Consider the following 20,463-nt stretch of genomic DNA (forward strand, 5'->3'; position numbering starts at 1 on the left):
GATCCGATTGAACCACCACACGCACGAAGATAGCCTCTGCACCCGAGGAAGCAGACCACGCTGTCCACGCAGAGAAAACCCACCAACACCATGCACAAATCGCGACTCTGTTGCCATCTAGTGACCACATAGAGAAACTACAACCCGTTCCCTACAATCCCCATTATTGGCACGGTGATGTTACAGCACGGTTCAGTTCCGCTTACCGAGAGAGGAGACTTCTCTCAACAATAAACCGACATCTTTAGAAGAAAAGAAACAATCTTTATTATCACAAAATAGTCATAAACAAAATTACACATGGTGACAAAAATGACTTAAAAAATGTTTGTGTGATCCGGAAGCATCTCCCTCAATAGTCCTAAATACACACAAGTTTAACTCTGACCAAAGAGAGGGTGTAAAATAACATTAAAATCTTAAAATATGGAGACTGGGTTTTAAAAATCCCTCTGTCCCAACCTTTCTCTTCCCGCTGTTGACTTTCTGGTGAATTAATATCTAGGCCTACCAGGTAGCATACAGCAATTGACATATTCTGAATCCCCAACCACCAATGAAATCATGTAAGCAATTCATGAAATACGGGTTTACTTACTGGTTATATAACACAAACAAGTCTTTTGTAAACATAATTGTCTGGAAGAAAATTTGTTAGTGTTTTCAGTGTGTTAATCATGACCGATATGTCTGAAGGGATCGTCACATGCAGCCCATTCTAACCACAAGGCCATGATCACATTCCAAAACACACAACTTATTGTCAAGTTCTTTAAACATTTGGGTTCATTCAAATTACTATAAATTTCAATTCACTTTGTTGGATAAGTAAACAGAACAAAACAATGAATGGTTTGAATGATTAGGCTGTTGCTAACACAAACTAGTCTGTTAAAGGCACATTCCACAATAGATCCTGGTGTCCAGTAGACATTTCTGCCATTCATTCATGAGGAATAACATAATAGTTTAACTTCCTACAACTACTCACAATAAAGCCATGACCAGGCGCTTATCACCACATTGGTTATGTTTCCGCTATCATTTGAATCTTTGTAAACAAACTTTGTATCTTCAAAGTATGTCTCAGACCTCTAGGAAACAGACACACCCAGCATCCACACTTACACTTTTCCAAACCCTTGCTTAAAAAAAAAAGCAGTGTCTGGGGCTGCCTGTGGAAATGACGGACTGTGCCTTTAACCGGTGAGGAGTGATCTGATGCTGTCCAGTGCAGTCAGCTTTGGTTCAGTGCTGCAGTAGCCTTTACTGCAAAATAACATTAGTACAATAGTGATGCAGAACGACCTCATTTAGTAGAATACTGTGACCCAGAAAACAGCCCAGGTCAACAGGGCCAGCCTGGTCATCTCTGAACCACAAGGCCTGATGGGTAACATTGTGGTGTATTGCACACATTTCGTCACAGGGTTGGGGTTCTGGAGGAGGGGGGGGGTGACAGAGGGGAAAAGAGAGATTGGGACCAGGGGAAGAGAGAAGGAAAGAGAGAGAGGGAGGGAGAAAGAGAGAGTGAGAGAGAGAGAGAGAGAGAGAGAGAGAGAGGGAGAAAGAGAGTGTGTGAGAGAGAGAGGGAGAAAGAGAGAGAGAGAGAGAGAGAGAGAGAAAGAGTGTGAGAGAGAGAGAGGGAGAAAAAGAGAGTGTGAGAGAGAGAGAGAGTGTGAGAGAGAGAGAGATTTATCCCAAAACTGAAGTAGACCAAAACAAACAAAGTGCAGAAGTTCTGTTCTGCTGGTCCTGAACGCGGCGGTTCTGAACACGGCGGTTCTGCTGATCCTGAACACGGCGTTTCTGCCGGTCCTGAGCACCGCGGCCTCCAGGAGCCCAGGGGACCAGCGCCCAGGAGGGCGAGGAGCTCCCCATGACGCCGCGCTCTCCTCCTCCCCTGGGGGGTCAGGGGCTGCGTCCCATCATGCTCTGCTCTGCCCTGCCACCAGTGTAGCGTTCAGCTTCCTGTTCTCTGCTCCCTCCGACGCCACAGAGGCTGGGCGGGGCAGTGACAGGGCCAGGAGGGTGGGGCCAGGGTGTAGGCGGGGCCAGGAGGAGGGCAGGGCCAGGGTGTAGGCGGGGCCAGGAGGAGGGCGGGGCCAGGAGGAGGACGGGGCCAGGAGGAGGGTTGGGCCAGGGTGTAGACGTGGCAGTGACAGGGCCAGGAGGGCGGGGCCAGGGTGTAGACGTGGCAGTGACAGGGCCAGGAGGAGGAGGAGGGGCCAGAATGTCTGAAGTCGTCTTCCTGCTGTACTCCGCTGCTCCACAGAGGCAGCCTCTGTGCTGGAGTACCAGTTAGCGTGTGTGAGCGCAGTGTGTGTGTGTGTGTGTGTGTGTGTGTGTCTGTGTGTGTGTGTCCCGTGGGTCACCACCAGTACTCACTCTGCTGTCCGTGTCAGCAGCTGTGTCCAGTCTGTATCTGCCAGGCAGTGACCCTGCCACAGCCTGTCCAGTCCCGAAGGTCAGGGGTGAAGGGTGAAAGGTCAGGTGGTAGGACGGGGCGGGGCGGGCGGGGCAGAGGGGCTATAGCTGGACGTGGGCCAGGTCCTGGGAGAGGGACTGCAGGTAGGCGTCATGGATGGTGCTGAGGAAGGCTGGGTCAGTCTGGGGGGGCAGACACACAGGAGACCGTTACTCTCTCAGGACCTTTATACAGGCCACACACAGCGAGTGTGTGTGTGTGTGTGTGTGTGTGTGTGTGCTGTGTGTACCTTGAGCAGGTGGATGAGTGTTTCCTGCAGCTGGCTCTTGTTGCAGGTGGGGAGCTGAGGCTCCGCCCCCCCGGAGGAAGTGGGCGGAGAGGAGGGCGGGGCCACGCTCCTTGGCAGTTCCGTTACCTTGATGACGGACTGCTGAAAGGCACTGGGTGACAACAGGACAGAGAGATCCACCCCCGAGACCACAGGCCCCGCCCCTGGTACTGCTAGCCCTGCCTTCATAGGGACACACTGGGGGGGGGGCAGAGGGTTAGGATTTTCAACTCTAGAAAAATTTTTGCCTTCAGGAATAATTCTTACTCCTTGACTTATTCCATATTGTTTTACAGCCTGAATTCAAAATGGATGAATTCAATTCTCACCTATCACCCTACACACAATCCTCCATAAGTGATTTTTTTTTTTTTGAAATATCTCACATTAATTGAAAATTCAATTCAGAAATATCTCATGTACTTCATACCCCTGTCATAATGGGGTACTAGGGCTGTCAAAAGTGCCATGAAATTGAGTTAGATTATATTCAAATTAATTTAGTAGTTCGAACGAGGTTTTTATTTTTTATTTTTTTAAAGATGTTTCATGAATATAATAGCCTAATAAAATAACCCTTGACTGTAATATTGAACACTGTTACCCCTCACTGAGGTGTTAACTGTCATCTTTCGATGAGGTGCTGGGTCTGGATTATTGGATTATTGCCCGTAAATAAATTGTAGCCTATAGATGTTCTGTTATTAATGTAAATCGCTGCATAATCTTTGATAAAATAATATTTATTAATATTACAATATTCTAACTCTCAAATTTAGGCTCAAACTTATAAAAAAAAAAAAAAAAAGATATTCGATTTTTTTTTGACAGCCCTATGGGGTACTGTGTGTAGATGGATGAGAAATCAATGTACTGAGTCCATAGTGAATGAGCTGTAGTGTGAGTCAGGGGACTGAGGGCTCTGAAGCCGTGGTCCAGTCTCCTTCTCCCCCACAGCGCAGTACTCACAGGGAGGGGCTTGACCAGGCCGGACGGGCCGAACACGTCAACCTCCTGCACCTGCTGGACAGAGACCACAGCATCACTACTATACAGGGCAATACTGCATCACTACTATACAGGACAATACTGCATCACTACTATACAGGACAATACTGCATCACTACTATACAGGACAATACTGCATCACTACTATACAGGACAATACTGCATCACTACTATACAGGACATTACTGCATCCAGATCAGAGATTTCAAGTAGAAAATACAATAGTTCAATTAGAGAGCACTTGTGCAAATCCAGAGTGAGAGGTGCTGGTCAAAGCTAGAATAGTCTCTCTCCAGACTCAAAATAGTCTCTCTCCAGACACAGAATAGTCTCTCTCCAGACTCCGAATAGTCTCTCTCCAGACACAGAATAGTCTCTCTCCAGACTCCGAATAGTCTCTCTCCAGACACAGAATAGTCTCTCCAGACTCAGAATAGTCTCTCTCCAGACTTAGAATAGTCTCTCCAGACACAGAATAGTCTCTCTCCAGACACAGAATAGTCTCTCCAGACACAGAATAGTCTCTCTCCAGACACAGAATAGTCTCTCCAGACACAGAATAGTCTCTCCAGACACAGAATAGTCTCTCTCCAGACACAGAATAGTCTCTCCAGACACAGAATAGTCTCTCTCCAGACACAGAATAGTCTCTCTCCAGACACAGAATAGTCTCTCTCCAGACACAGAATAGTCTCTCTCCAGACACAGAATAGTCTCTCTCCAGACTCAGAATAGTCTCTCTCCAGACTCAGAATAGTCTCTCTCCAGAATCAGAATAGTCTCTCTCCAGACTCAGAATAGTCTCTCTCCAGACTTAGAATAGTCTCTCTCCAGACTCAGAATAGTCTCTCTCCAGACTCAGAATAGTCTCTCTCCAGACTCACGCTGAATGGCTGCACTCCTCATACTACATAATAGAGTCTGTGCCACTTCGCTGCCCAAGCTGGTATTCTGAGAGCGTATCGATGGTTCAAATTTGAAAGATTGACAGGTCGCAGCAGCAAAAGAGAGACGCCAGCCGAGGTTAGATGGGCGGGGCATATATATGGGTGGGAACGCCTGATCGGAAAAGTCGTTACTGATTGGTGTTGCAGGGATTCCTGCAAAACCAATGAATTACCAGGATTTAAGCACTAGATTTTTGCATGAAGTGTCCCAGACCCATAGAAAGACCTGCAGCATGCAGTAACGTAGTTAGCGTAGCTTACGTAGCGTATCAGCGCTAGAACTCTGATGGGTCTGGCCTTGAGACTAAAGAACTCTGATGGGTCTGGCCTTGAGACTAAAGAACTCTGATGGGTCTGGCCTTGAGACTAAAGAACTCTGATGGGTCTGGCCTTGAGACTAAAGAACTCTGATGGGTCTGGCCTTGAGACTAAAGAACTCTGATGGGTCTGGCCTTGAGACCTCTGATGGGTCTGGCCTTGAGACCTCTGATGGGTCTGGCCTTGAGACCTCTGATGGGTCTGGCCTTGAGACTAAACAACTCTGATGGGTCTGGCCTTGAGACCTCTGATGGGTCTGGCCTTGAGACCTCTGATGGGTCTGGCCTTGAGACCTCTGATGGGTCTGGCCTTGAGACTAAAGAACTCTGAAGGGTCTGGCCTTGAGACTAAAGAACTCTGATGGGTCTGGCCTTGAGACCTCTGATGGGTCTGGCCTTGAGACCTCTGATGGGTCTGGCCTTGAGACTAAAGAACTCTGATGGGTCTGGCCTTGAGACTAAAGAACTCTGATGGGTCTGGCCTTGAGACTAAAGAACTCTGATGGGTCTGGCCTTGAGACTAAACAACTCTGATGGGTCTGGCCTTGAGACTAAACAACTCTGATGGGTCTGGCCTTGAGACCTCTGATGGGTCTGGCCTTGAGACTAAAGAACTCTGATCGGTCTGGCCTTGAGACTACAGCTATAATAGTAAAAAATATAAAGAGTAAAACCGTCCTGGGATTCATTAGAAGAGAGCGCACACGGATGTTATGAATGCACACGGATGTTATGAATGCACACGGATGTTATGAATGCACACGGATGTTATGAATGCACACGGATGTTATGAATGCACACGGATGAAGGACTGTGAATCCAAGGAAGGTTTAACTCTTCATATTTATAAAGTACAATATTTAATACAAACAATGAAAGGTTGGATGCAGCTCTGTTCTAGCGTAGTCTAGGGTAGTGTAGGGTAGTCTAGGGTAGTGAATTGTAGTCTAGGGTAGTGTATTGTAGTGTAGGGTAGTCTAGGGTAGTGTATTGTAGTCTAGGGTAGTGTAGGGTGTGTAGGGTGTGTAGGGTAGTCGGAGCGCAGGGTAGTTACCTGAACTGGGCCTGGGGTTGCCATGCTACTGAGTGCAGAGTGAGCGGGTTTGCTGATTGGCTCTCTGAAGCTCTGGGGTGTGGCCAGCGGGCTGGCCAGGAAGCTGGGGGCCAGGGTGGGCTTGTGGAGGTCGGTGGAGCCGGGGGGTTTGAGCGTGCTCAGTAGCTCTTTCCCCAGGTAGGAGGAGGAGGGAGGGGCGGGCCGATGCGGGGGGAGCGGGGACAGGGGGGGCCGGGGCTGGGGGTCCCCCGGAGGGCCGGTCTGGAAGCTGGGGTTGGGGTGGAGGGGAGGGTAGGAGAGTGGCTGGGCGTGCCCCCCAGGATCGGTGGCCAGATGGGGGGGCAGGAGGGGCTGGAAGGCGGCAGGAGGAGGGTAGCTCTGCTGAAGGTAGCTGGCGGAGCGGGCGGGGTCAGCGGAGGGCAGCGCGGGCTCCTTGAGGACAGACGTCCCAAACAGCTCCTCCACCGTGATCTGCTTCAGCCCACAGTGGGAACTCTGGAGACACAGGTCCAGAGCAGGGAGGGTCAGACGGCTGCTATGGGACCAGGCTGGACCGGGCTGTCCACAGGGATGCACAATCACTACCTTCTCTGGCAGCTGGGGGGCGCTGTGAGCATGCTCAGTAGTGTCCAGGGCTGCCATGGCGACGTCGGCGTTCCCAGGCTGCTCAGCAGGAACACACACATCTCCTTCACCTGTCTGGGTCTGGATTACATGCGCGCACGCGTGTAATCCATGGGAGAGAGACACAGGACAGCCTCTGTTCTACACAGCTGGGTGCCAGAATAACAATAATCCTGATTCAATCACACAGGGTTCCCACTAGGTCAAAGGTCATGTTCCCTGTCTTTCACTGACTAAAAAGCTGGGTCAGGGTAAATCCCATGACCAGTGGGTTAGGGTTAGGGGTTAGGGGAACCTGATTACAATAACCTGAAGATATGCACGTGTGTGTGATGACAAGGGTCAAGTCTGTCCAAAAACTTCACTGATATATACGTGTCTTTGTGTGTGTGTGTTATATATATATATATATATATATATATATATATATGTGTCTTTGTGTGTGTGTGTGTGTGTGATATATAGACGTCTCCATATGTGTGTGTGTGTGTACCCTGTGGTACTCCTCCTTGGCCTTGCTAAGGAGCTCCATGATGTCTATGGGGCGGGGCCCTGGGCAGCCATTGGTCCTCCCAGGCCCCGCCCTCTCTGGTGAAGTTCGCTGGGCTTGAACTGCTTCCTGCTTGACAATCCTGGAGAATACACACACACACACACCACACACACACACACACACACACACACACACACAGTTACTAACCCGAGAACAGCACCCCCCAGGGTTAGGAACTAGGTGTGTGTGTGTGTGTGTGTGTGTGTGTGTGTGTGTGTGTGTGTGTGTGGGCGTGTGTAGGTGATACTCACGTCACCATGAGCTGGGCGATGCGCTGGCAGTCCTTCTTATCGTAGAACCAGATGCTGTAGATGCCCACTGAGAACACACAGCAGAACAACTGAACCATCCAGCCCAGGACTGAACCATCCAGCCCAGGACTGAACCATCCAGCCCAGGACTGAACCATCCAGCCCAGGACTGAACCATCCAGCCCAGGACTGAACCATCCAGCCCAGGACTGAACCAGCCAGCCCAGGACTGAACCATCCACACACATCTGGCACATTTAGCAGAGAGGGGAGTCTGAGGAAGAGGCTCCAAACCTCACTTGTACTCCCAGCCTAACAGGCACAGAGGACTGTGCATGTCCTTAGTTTTACTGGGTTTCTATAAAGCACCTGAATACAATGTGTGTGTGTGTGTGTGTGTGTGTCTGATGAAACCTCCAAGCTACCCTGAGAGCCTGGTTACTTAGCGACAGTATTGTTTGGCGCCCTACTGCGTCTACCTGGGGAACCGTGATGACGTGTGTGTGTTTCCTAACAGGCAGCATTCTCTTAGGTTTGGAGCTCGTCCACATGAATCACATCCTCCATCTGGAGCGTCTAGCAGCGAGAGAGTAGACAGACCTTCTCCCTCCCGCCCCGCGTCTCCCTGCGTTCCCTCCCTACATGGAGCTCCCGTTATTCCCCACGCCGGCGCCGGAGCCACCGTGTTCCAGAACATTCCCCCTGCCCCCTGAGGACCACACGCCTGGAGAGTCTCTACTCAACACACCACTACAGCAGGACAGGACAGCTCAAACACACAGATAGAGCGCACTGTCTCAACAGCACCAGAGACAGCGGGCCAGACTCACACCCAGAGATCCACAGCTGGACACAAGAGACGGGCTATGAACATCTAACCAACCGCTCATCCCCGTGGAGGCTGCAAAGAGAGGAGAGGAGAGAGGGAGGAGGAGGAGGATAGCAGCTGAAAGTAACAAGAGAAGAGAAGAAGGGAAAAGAGATGCTGGACTAGAGAGATGCACGCTAGTCCTGTCAGACAGAGTTGGACAGAGTCAGCCATTACTATCAGGAGGAAGATCATCCACTGTCATCACGACATCACCTGGTCTGTCTGTCATCACGACATCACCTGGTCTGTCTGTCATCACGACATCACCTGGATTTCAAGCTGCTCTGGTTATCGGCTCCATAATCAGCAGCGGAGAAGAGATACAGGTGCCCAGGATTCAGTCTGGCCTGATTCAGGAACACAGGGATGACCCCTGACCCCAGTGAGAGGTCATGGGTGGAGCTGACCGATCAGAGGAGGTGTTCCTGATCAGCACGACCCCGCGACCCCAACATGACCTCCGACACAAGGGCAAGGTGGTATTCCAGAGGACTCTGGGCCGATGTCTGCACAGCGCGTTCAGAGGCAAGTCTGCTGCTCCACCAGCCTCCCTCCTGGAAGACTGGCAGACGTGTGTGTGTGTGTGTGTGTTTGTGAACAGTGTGAGCTTCATTTTGAGATTGTGTGTACAGACGTGCGCACAACATGCATTAAGATAACGGGAAAAGAAGACAGTGGTTTACTCGTTTAAGAGTCAATGAACCCCACAGAAGGGTCCCTCCTCCTAGAGCCAGTAGGCTGGACACTGCAGCGGTTCAGTGTCCAGAGCAGATGGAAGGTGCTATTACAGTAATCTAGGTCACAATCCCCTGGCCCATCACGGCTCCATCTGGTAACAGTCATGTGCTCTTTGAACTACAGAGTGTTTGTTTATAACAAGATGAGTATTGTCTTTAATAATCTAGATATTTAGGACAGGAATAGCAGATATAGTATGTGTTGTAGCTGTATGTTTAGAATAGCACAGTCAGTGGTATAATACTAACATAGTGCAGATCTAATACTGTACTGTGACAGGCTATAGTGCAGGATAATAGAGCTGAGCAGAGCAGGACTTACAGTTAGCGTTCCTGTAGAGGAGGAAGGGGTCCTGGAGCTGGAACTCCAGGTCTTTGTTGATGGGCTCCACCAGGTTCTCGGTGCTCAAACGGTTCATGATGGTGAAGCCATGATAAGGGGATGCCGACCTGTGAGGCACGCATCCACGCGACACACACACACACACACACACACACACACACACACACACACACACACACACACACACACACACACACACACACACACAAAATAGACGGAGTCAGTTATTAAAGTTACTATCAAAACTTCAAAAGATTAGCTTGTACTGTCTGGAATAGTTTGGATAGTCTTCTCTATCGTTTGTTTACTAAATGGCCTGACCGGGTAAAGGTAACGTTACACACAATCAGAGATGTTAATGAGTTCGTCAAAATGATTGGGCTACCTGGTATAAACAAATAAGGTGCCTTCAATGTCGGTCTTCTCCTGCAAAAAACACACACAGAGAGACAGAGTCATCACAACGTGCCGACTGAGTATTCGACGCTGCTAATAGCCAACGTTAGCTTTCTGAAAGGCTAAGTTAGCTAGCTAGCTAACTAGCCAGGATAACATACCAGTGCTAGCTAGTGGCAACGTTACCTAGCTGGCTAGCTAACGTTAGCTGCTGCTTACCCATTCGTTGGTTTTGGAGTTGAAGGTATAGAGTGCTACTTGTCCGGTAACATCGAGGAGTTTGTTAATGTACGGGTCCTGTTGTTGTAGAGCTGCTAGGCTCATGAGATGTCCAGCCTTGCTAGCGGTCTCCATCTTGTTAGCTACGACTGCTGCTGGCACACGGAAGGAATTCTGTGAACACTCACTGGTATATTTTGCACACAGTCCACAGGAGCGAACAGTAGTTCCCCACAATTGTCAAAAAGCATCCGCCTACGTTTACTTTTTTTCCTTTAATTTTTTAAATAAATGTAACTATTCGATTTGTGTTGTTTGTAAGTGTATGTAGCCAGAAGCTCTCGCTACGAGGTGTAACGTTAGCCTAGTTGTTCTTGCTTGGGTATGTGGGTAGGTATGTCTGTACCGTTACATAAAATAGGTGGGAAATTTGTAGGGCAATTTTTTGTCAAATAAAACATTGATAGCCATGGAAGCGATAGAGGGAAGCATGTGCGCTCCGTGTGATTCTAAAGTTACAGGACCAGCTTTGCATAGGTCATCTTAAAAATGACTTTGGTTTAGGCTAAGTACCGATAATCACCGCTGGGTGTCACTGTGGTATTTTCAAAGAGGCGCACCTGCATGTAGGCTACAGTAGGCCTACCTTCATCAGCAACAGGTGGTTGTACCCGTAGCCTACTGCCCACAGCCCCCTGAAATCCAAGATCAATCTGAAACCTCAGAGCTTTAAAACTATTCTAATTCTAAATCTGGCATATCTTTTGACCGATTTTATTTAGGCTTAGTGTGGATGCCTGTTTTATCTACTCACCAGGATGTCAAAACTGTAGACATAAAACAGCTACTATCATGAACACACAGTAGGCTACGGCCGATCTTTCATCATGTGTTAGGGACGTTTAGGCCCGTTAGTCGTAACCAGTGAAGAACATTTTATATTATTTTCAGGGTTTATAACCCGAGGGATTATGGCGGGGATGTTATCCGGTGCCGACAGGTAATCCAATAATCAAACCTTCCAGTAGCCTAGGCCACCTGAACCGACAATTCACGCAGTTGTAGAATGTGGGCCGACAAAGGCGTCGTAATGTTGCCCCAGCGACAATGCCGTCGATCATAGGGCGAGCCCGGCCCCGGGGTTTTTATTAGCTATTATTAGCGGCCAGTTTTGTGGAAGGAAGGATACGGAATCATAGTGATTTACAGTAACTACCGTTAGCCCATGGCGCACGATGAAAACACCGAGGCCTGTAGGCCTACACTTTTAAATGTCTCCCAAAATCAATGTAGGCTATCTAGAGGCCAGAGGGCCTCTGGCAGTTCGGCGTACGGCTCTGGTGTCGCGTGTTCGTACAGGTGTGAAGTTCTCATTGTAGGCTAGGCATTAGTAAGCTACCAATTAAATGGTCATTGGAGCAAATCACTGTGCGCTTCCAACACGCTTTGCGCGCGAGACTTACTGGGAGATCTTTTCATTTAAATCGATTGACCAGGCACAACAGTGAGACTTATTTTACAGTTCAATTTACAGTTGGCACATCAGCTCTCTGATTTTAAACGGATTACATTTGATGCCCGAGGCCACCTTGTTGCTGTTAACAGAATAGACTTCGTTCAGGAGAACGGGTTTGCATTGTTCTCATAACTACCTACAACTTCCCAATCCATTATGTGAGTGAGAAAGTGACGCCGAGAGAGAGAGGGTGGGGGTCGGAGAGAGAGAGCGAGAGAGAGAGCGAGAGGGTGGGGGGCAGAGAGAGAGAGCGAGAGAGAGAGAGAGAGAGAGAGAGAGAGAGGGTGGGGGCAGAGAGAGAGAGAGCGAGAGAGAGAGAGAGAGAGTCACCCTCTCATATCTAGCCACTCCATCGCGTAAAATCGCAGGCACCCGGATGTTGCAAAATGTTCGTTGGAACTGGGATTCTGTATGGAAATCAATTTATAATTAACATTTAAAATGTTGCATTCGTCATTTTCGGTTATATTTCGAGCCTGTGCCCTTTTTAAAACGGGTTTTCAATGTGGATACGAGGATGCAGGAGCCAGGGGAACAAGGTAGGCTATCCCGTATGATGCTCTCCGCCCGGTGGCCAGCGGGGCTCTGAGCGGTCAGAGTAGAGAGACCGCACACTAACAGCGGTCAGAGTAGAGAGACCGCACACTAACAGCTCCGCCAGACAGCCCGGTGGCCAGCGGAGCTCTGAGCGGTCAGAGTAGAGAGACCGCACACTATAGCTCCGCCAAGCAGCCCGGTGCGACTGTAGTTCCAGAGCACTTGTTGTCATTCCGTGTTGATATCGGTGGATTTTCTGATGCCCACGAGCTTGAAACCCGGTCAACAGAAAAGGTAGGCTACGTGTATGTGGGTGTACATCTGGTAGAAGTTTGTATAACGTTCTGGTGAGTCTCGGGCGGCTGGTTATAGGCTAGTCACCAGTGTTTTAGGTTTCGGAGAAACATTCGCTCAACCTTTTACTAAAGGAGAAGGCGAGCCAGATGAATGGCAGGTTTAATTTATTTTAAAACAATTCTATAGCCTACTGATAACTTAATTATTTGGCACTGTTTCTGTGCGTGACATCTGTTAACGCGTTCACACAAAACAAGCAATGTCCTTGTGCGTCAAAGTTGTGTCGGTAGAGACAGATGTGCGGGGATCAGATCAATCACAGATAGTGTCAGACTGCACTGGATTACGTAACGAGGTCTCAGCCATTCTGCGATACCTTGGAGACATCAACAAATGATCTCTCTAACATAAAATAATGACATTTTTCGACCCGATAGTGTGATCTCGTCTTTTGATCCAGCTGTCCTCGTGTCTCCGTTCTGTGTTGACAGTAGGGTCGTTGTCAAGGGAATGACCCCCGTCAGACCAGTCCTCCACATCAGACTTATCAGTCTGTCCTCTGCTGTGACTTGATCTTTGCCATTCTGAATGATTAAATCAGTGACATGTTTTCATGAAACTTTTTTAAGAATATGTGTGTGTGTTCAATCACTAAAATAACACACATGATTACACTTGACATGTTTCTGTTAAAAAAATATTTCTGTGCCAGGTTTGAGTGTTTCTGGAGAGTTCTGCTCGGCTGCCCTATCCTCATTATCCCTCTATCCTCCCTATCATCCCTCTATCCTCCCTATCATCCCTCTATCCTCCCCATCAAATCTCTATCCTCCCTATCATCCCTCTATCCTCCCCATCATCCCTCTATCCTCCCTATCATCCCTCGGACCTCCCTATCAACTCTCTATCCTCCCTATCATCCCTCTATCATCCCTATCATCCCTCTATCTTCATTATGCCTCTATCCTCCCTATCATCCCTCTATCCTCCCTATCATCCCTCTATCCTCCCCATCAAATCTCTATCCTCCCTATCATCCCTCTATCCTCCCCATCATCCCTCTATCCTCCCTATCATCCCTCGATCCTCCCTATCATCCCTCTATCCTCCCTATCATCCCTCTATCATCCCTATCATCCCTCTATCTTCATTATGCCTCTATCCTCCCTATCATCCCTCTATCCTCCCTATCATCCCTCTATCCTCCCTATCATCCCTCTATCCTCCCCATCATCCCTCTATCCTCATTATCCCTCTATCCTCCCTATCAACTCTCTATCCTCCCTATCATCCCTCTATCCTCCCTATCATCCCTCTATCCCCATCATCCCTCTATCCTCCCTATCATCCCTCTATCCTCCCTATCATCCCTCTATCCTCCCCATCATCCCTCTATCCTCCCTATCATCCCGCTATCCTCCCTATCAACTCTCTATCCTCCCTATCCCTCTATCCTCCCTATCATCCCCATCATACCTCTATCCTCCCCATCATCCCTCTATCTTCATTATCCCTCTATCCTCCCCATCATCCCTCTATCCTCCCTATCACCCCTCTACCCTCCCTATCATCCCTCTATCCTCCCTATCATCCATCTATCTTCCCTATCATCCCTCCATCCTCCCCATCATCCCTCTATCCTCCCTATCATCCCTTTATCCTCCCTATCATCCCTCTATCCTCCCTATCCCTCAATCCTCCATCATCCCTCTATCCTCCCTATCATCCCTCTATCCTCCCTATCCCTCTATCCTCCCTATCATCCCTCTATCCTCCCTATCATCCCTCTATCCTCCCTATCCCTCTATCCTCCCTATCATCCCTCTATCCTCCCTATCATCCCTCTATCCTCATTATCCCTCTATCCTCCCTATCATCCCTCTATCCTCCTCATCCCTCTATCCTCCCTATCATCCCTCTATCCTCCCTATGATCCCTCTATCCTCCCTATGATCCCTCTATCCTCCCTATCATCCCTCTATCCTCATCATCCCTCTATCCTCCCTATCATCCCTCTATCCTCCCTATGATCCCTCTATCCTCCCTATGATCCCTCTATCCTCCCTATCATCCCTCTATCCTCCCTATCCCTCTATCCTCCCTATCATCCCTCTATCCTCCCTATCATCCCTCTATCCTCATTATCCCTCTATCCTCCCTATCATCCCTCTATTCTCATCATCCCTCTATCCTCCCTATCATCCATCTATCCTCCCTATGATCCCTCTATCCTCCCTATGATCCCTCTATCCTCCCTATCATCCCTCTATCCTCCCTATGATCCCTCTATCCTCCCTATGATCCCTCTATCCTCCCTATCATCCCTCTATCCTCATCATCCCTCTATCCTCCCTATCATCCCTCTATCCTCCCTATGATCCCTCTATCCTCCCTATGATCCCTCTATCCTCCCTATCATCCCTCTATCCTCCCCATCATCCCTCTATCCTCCCTATCATCCCTCTATCCTCCCTATGATCCCTCTATCCTCCCCATCATCCCTCTATCCTCCCTATCATCCCTCTATCCTCCCTATCCCTCTATCCTCCCTCTATCCTCCCTATCATCCCTCTATCCTCCCCATCATCTCTCTATCCTCCCTATCATCCCTCTATCCTCCCTATCATCCCTCTATCCTCCCTATGATACCTCTATCCTCCCCATCATCCCTCTATCCTCCCCATCATCCCTCTATCTTCATTATCCTCCCTATCATCCCTCTATCCTCCCTATCATCCCTCTATCCTCCCCATCATATCTCTATCCTCCCTATCATCCCTCTATCCTCCCTATCATATCTCTATCCTCCCTATGATCCCTCTATCCTCCCTATCATCCCTCTATCCTCCCCATCATCCCTCTATCCTCCCTATCATCCCTCTATCCTCCCTATCAAATCTTTATCCTCCATATCATCCCTCTATCCCTTTCATACTGGTTACATTGGATTTGATGCCTCTCCTTTTCCCACTCCTTTCTCCTCTGCAATGCCTCTCTCTCTCTGTCTCTCTCTCTGTCTCTCTGTCTCTCTCTCTGTCTTTCTCTTTGTCTCTCTCTCTCTCTCTCTCTCTGTTTCCCTCTGTCTCTCTCTCTCTCTGTTTCTCTCCTTGTCTCTCTCTCTCTGTCTCTCTCTCTCTCTGTTTCTCTCTGTCTCTCTCTCTCTCTCTCTGTCTCTCTCTCTCTCTGTATCTCTCTATCTTTCTCTGTCTCTCTCTGTCTCTCTCCCCATCTCTCCTCCCAGGGGCACAGTATGCCAGAGGTCCCAGAGCTACTCCCTCTGGTGACGCGCCGGCACTCTGGTCCAGAAGCCCCTCCCACCCGCTGCCAGAGCCCCTCCCCTCCCAGAGCGGTGGCCTCTCCTGGCAGGCCGCCATCGATGCTGCCCGTCAGGCCCAGCAGGACGCCCACCCCTCGAACATGAGCCTGCGGCCCTCCGTGCCAGGAGGGGGTGCCGCGCCGGGCTTGCTGTCACACAGGAAGAGGCAGCAGTACGCCAAGAGCAAGAAGCAGGGCGTGGCCACCAGCAGCCGGCCTCCCCGGGCGCTCTTCTGCCTCACGCTCAACAACCCCCTACGCAGGGCCTGCATCAGCCTGGTGGAGTGGAAGTATCCTGACCAGGGCCGGACCCGCTGCCCTTCTGACCAGGGCCGGACCCGCTGCCCTCACCTCTCTAGAGTCTCTGGAGGAAGAGAGCTTCTCTCGCCTGCCTGCTAGCTGTAGCATAGGCTACTCACAAAGTATTAAAACAAAAGGCAAAAGAGCTGTGCGCACATCCAACCTGAGTACGCCCGGTGCTGGATCTGAGAGTACATACATGAGGAGAGAGGAAAGACCCGCACACTGATATCTCCCGGTTCACTTTATTGAAAAAACGCAACGTTTGGACCCTTAGGTCTTCATCAGGCAACTTCGCAACTTGGAAGCTGCCTGATGAAGACCTAAGGGGCGAAACGTTGCCTTTTTTCATTAAAGTGAACCGGGAGATATCAGTGTGATATCAGAGTATATACTCACAAAGTATTGTCATTTTTTATTTTGTGCTTTGGGATCAATGTGCGGTATAATAGGTCTTTCTGCACTCTGCTCCTACAGGTGTAAACAGCTCTTGTGAGGTCTGTCGTTTGTCTCAGATCAGTCCTGAGTGTCTCTTTAGAGTCTAAAGATCTAAAGTTTAGACCATGAACATCATGAAGAGAGAGGTCCATGATAAGCAGATAAGCTCTCCAACAGCTGATAACATTGTTATATAAATATATTTAGACATGTCATCGCTTGATCCTTTTCCAAATCCTTCCTTAACTCTGCTGCTCCCAGAGCGTTTGATATTTTTATACTGCTGTCGATCTTTGCCAACTGTGTGGCCTTAGCCATCTACATCCCCTTCCCGGCCGACGACTCCAACGCCACCAACCACGACCTGGTGAGTACAGACAAATACAACACAATACTACGCACTACAGCTAATAAAACACCTGAGTACTGTATATTCTAGCAGTGGTGAGAAAAACACAGATAGACACTACAGTGTAGCTCTAGTAAATATGTTATTTGCCCTGTTTATACAATGCCTCACTCTGAGTTTTATAATACGCTATCTGTAGATACAGCAAGTCTGTCTGCATGTCATTGTGGTGGTGATGAGTGCTATGAGGTGTATTCTATATATTCTCTCTCTCTTTATATGGGGCGTGGGATTCTATTCTATTCCATTTTGGGGGAAATTGGACATTATGATGACTTGTGAGGTGATGCCGCCCAGAGCTGCCCCTCCAGATCCAGTGAGCCGGGGTTTGGTCCTGACCCAGTGGACTGAGCGGTCTCAGTGGTCCAGCCCCGGTCCAGTCTGGGAGCTCCATAGCCCCGTATGTGACTCTATATATATGCTGTATTGGAGATCTGTATGGAGAGGTCAAGGGTGAGAGGGAAGAGCAGCAAGGAGAATGAGGCTGGCTGGGCACTGCTACAGACACTGAGAGCTTCTGACCAGAAAGCTGGTGTCATGGGAGCTATCTCTGGCGCGGACGCAAGTCACGAGGACGTCCTACCAAAACATTTATGGACATAATCAAGATTGACTCGGGAGGGGAGACCACCGGTGAGATGGCCAGGTGTGTGGAGGACCAGGGTAACTGGAGACAGAGATGGGAGGCCCGTCTGTGAACGACCTGATGAGAGCTTCACTACTATAGATGAGAGATTCACTACTATAGATGAGAGATTCACTACTATAGATGAGAGATTCACTACTATAGATGAGAGCTTCACTACTATAGATGAGAGCTTCACTACTATAGATGAGAGCTTCACTACTATAGATGAGAGCTTCACTACTATAGATGAATGATTCACTACTATAGATGAGCGCTTCTCTAGTATAGATGAGAGATTCACTACTATAGATGAGAGATTCACTACTATAGATGAGAGATTCACTACTATAGATGAGATTCACTACTATAGATGAGAGCTTCACTACTATAGATGAGATCTTCACTACTATAGATGAGATCTTCACTACTATAGATGAGATTCACTACTATAGATGAGAGCTTCACTACTATAGATGAGAGCTTCACTACTATAGATGAGAGCTTCACTACTATAGATGAGAGCTTCACTACTATAGATGAGAGCTTCACTACTATAGATGAGAGATTCACTACTATAGATGAGAGCTTCACTACTATAGATGAATGATTCACTACTATAGATGAGTGCTTCTCTAGTATAGATGAGAGATTCACTACTATAGATGAGAGATTCACTACTATAGATGAGAGATTCACTACTATAGATGAGAGCTTCACTACTATAGATGAGATCTTCACTACTATAGATGAGATCTTCACTACTATAGATGAGATTCACTACTATAGATGAGAGCTTCACTACTATAGATGAGAGATTCACTACTATAGATGAGAGATTCACTACTATAGATGAGCGCTTCTCTACTATAGATGAGAGATTCACTACTATAGATGAGAGCTTCACTACTATAGATGAGAGCTTCACTACTATAGATGAGAGATTCACTACTATAGATGAGAGCTTCACTACTATAGATGAGAGATTCACTACTATAGATGAGAGATTCACTACTATAGATGAGAGCTTCACTACTATATATGAGAGATTCACTACTATAGATGAGAGCTTCACTACTATAGATGAATGATTCACTACTATAGATGAGCGCTTCTCTAGTATAGATGAGAGATTCACTACTATAGATGAGAGATTCACTACTATAGATGAGAGATTCACTACTATAGATGAGAGATTCACTACTATAGATGAGATTCACTACTATAGATGAGAGCTTCACTACTATAGATGAGATCTTCACTACTATAGATGAGAGCTTCACTACTAAATATGAGAGATTCACTACTATAGATGAGATTCACTACTATAGATGAGATCTTCACTACTATAGATGAGATTCACTACTATAGATGAGAGCTTTACTACTATAGATGAGAGATTCACTACTATAGATGAGAGCTTCACTACTATAGATGAGAGATTCACTACTATAGATGAGCGCTTCTCTAGTATAGATGAGAGATTCACTACTATAGATGAGAGATTCACTACTATAGATGAGCGCTTCTCTACTATAGATGAGAGATTCACTACTATAGATGAGAGATTCACTACTATAGATGAGAGATTCACTACTATAGATGAGAGATTCACTACTATAGATGAGAGCTTCACTACTATAGATGAGATCTTCACTACTATAGATGAGATCTTCACTACTATAGATGAGAGCTTCACTACTATAGGGGAGAGATTCACTACTATAGATGAGAGCTTCACTACTATAGATGAGAGATTCACTACTATAGATGAGAGCTTCACTACTATATATGAGAGATTCAGTACTATAGATGAGATCTTCACTACTATAGATGAGAGCTTCACTACTATAGATGAGAGATTCACTACTATAGATGAGAGCTTCACTACTATAGATGAGAGCTTCACTACTATAGATGAGATCTTCACTACTGTAGATGAGAGATTCACTACTATAGATGAGATCTTCACTACTATAGATAAGATTCACTACTATAGATGAGAGCTTCACTACTATAGATGAGAGATTCACTACTATAGATGAGAGATTCACTACTATAGATGAGATCTTCACTACTATAGATGAGAGCTTCACTACTATAGATGAGAGATTCACTACTATAGATGAGAGCTTCACTACTATAGATGAGATCTTCACTACTGTAGATGAGAGATTCACTACTATGGACCTCCTGACCTATTTCCCAACATGTGAACGTCTCCACCATGTCTGGAACTAAAACGGGGTGTAAGAATGATAAGCTTGGGTGAAATAACAGTTTAAATGCTTTCTTTGACCGACTCTGACTAACATTTTAAATGTGTCCGCTTCTTCTTCGTCTTTTCTCGCGTTATTGGGTATCTGGCACCAAGTCTGCCAGTCACGCGAGAAAAGCCCAAGAACAAGCAGTCCTCTCCAGATCAGATTTAAATGGTTATTTCACCCCGGCCTCTCGTTCCTCCACCCCGTAGGAGCACGTGGATACCTTCACATTTGAGATATGACGTCGGGAAATAGGTAGGAAGTGCCCCGGAACCACGTGAACCGGCTCTCTCTTATGGGGGGAGGCGTGGCGCTGTGTTAGCGAAGCGGCTGTCATACTGTATAGCGTCTCATACGGGGCCAGGGGGCCACTGAGAACACCTGGGATGGGTCGTCTAAGGTCAGGGGGGAGCAACTTCAGGCAGCTGCTGACCAGCAGTAGAGATACAGAGAGTATGAAGTACGGTGAATTAGTCCTGTGCTTCACGATCACCAAACACAGTAGTTGTGCAGATTGTGCTCTGGTGGTATGAGCATGTATATGGTTTGTGCTTACCTAGGCAGTACTACCCTCTGTCAGGGCTGGTAGGGGACCAGGACTACCCTCTATCAGGGCTGGTAGGGGACCAGGACTACCCTCTATCAGGGCTGGTAGGGGACCAGGACTACCCTCTATCAGGGCTGGT

The 20,463-nt window shown here is 47.9% G+C and overlaps 2 protein-coding genes across 3 annotated transcripts in view; one reads left to right on the forward strand and one right to left on the reverse strand.

Annotated features, from left to right (window-relative positions):
- Window positions 1-313: 313 nt before the first annotated feature.
- dcp1a (decapping mRNA 1A) lies at window positions 314-10,211 on the reverse strand (the record flags this gene model as incomplete). Of its 2 annotated transcripts, none has more annotated exons than XM_084445580.1 (10): window positions 314-2,610; window positions 2,718-2,954; window positions 3,726-3,776; window positions 6,083-6,577; window positions 6,668-6,787; window positions 7,200-7,338; window positions 7,511-7,577; window positions 9,441-9,568; window positions 9,847-9,887; window positions 10,077-10,211. In XM_084445580.1, the coding sequence occupies 10 exons, from the start codon at window positions 10,209-10,211 to the stop codon at window positions 2,530-2,532; spliced, it is 1,494 nt and encodes a 497-aa protein (XP_084301706.1). In that variant the 3' UTR covers window positions 314-2,529. The 2 variants fall into 2 exon arrangements, with proteins under 2 accessions (XP_084301706.1, XP_084301705.1); XM_084445579.1 differs by having other exon boundaries at window positions 3,726-3,779.
- Window positions 10,212-15,672: 5,461 nt separating this feature from the next.
- cacna1db (calcium channel, voltage-dependent, L type, alpha 1D subunit, b) overlaps window positions 15,673-20,463 on the forward strand; it is a gene marked incomplete at its 3' end in the record, with an annotated part of 128,509 nt that continues 123,718 nt past the window's right edge. The window contains exons 1-2 of the mRNA XM_084446099.1: window positions 15,673-16,031; window positions 16,741-16,846. Coding sequence (XP_084302225.1) covers window positions 15,844-16,031; window positions 16,741-16,846 — 294 coding nt within the window. The 5' untranslated portion in view covers window positions 15,673-15,843. The remainder of the gene's footprint in view (window positions 16,032-16,740; window positions 16,847-20,463) is intronic.

This window comes from Borostomias antarcticus, assembly GCF_949987555.1.
Source record: "Borostomias antarcticus genome assembly, chromosome: 11".
Taxonomy (NCBI): Eukaryota; Metazoa; Chordata; class Actinopteri; order Stomiiformes; family Stomiidae; genus Borostomias; species Borostomias antarcticus.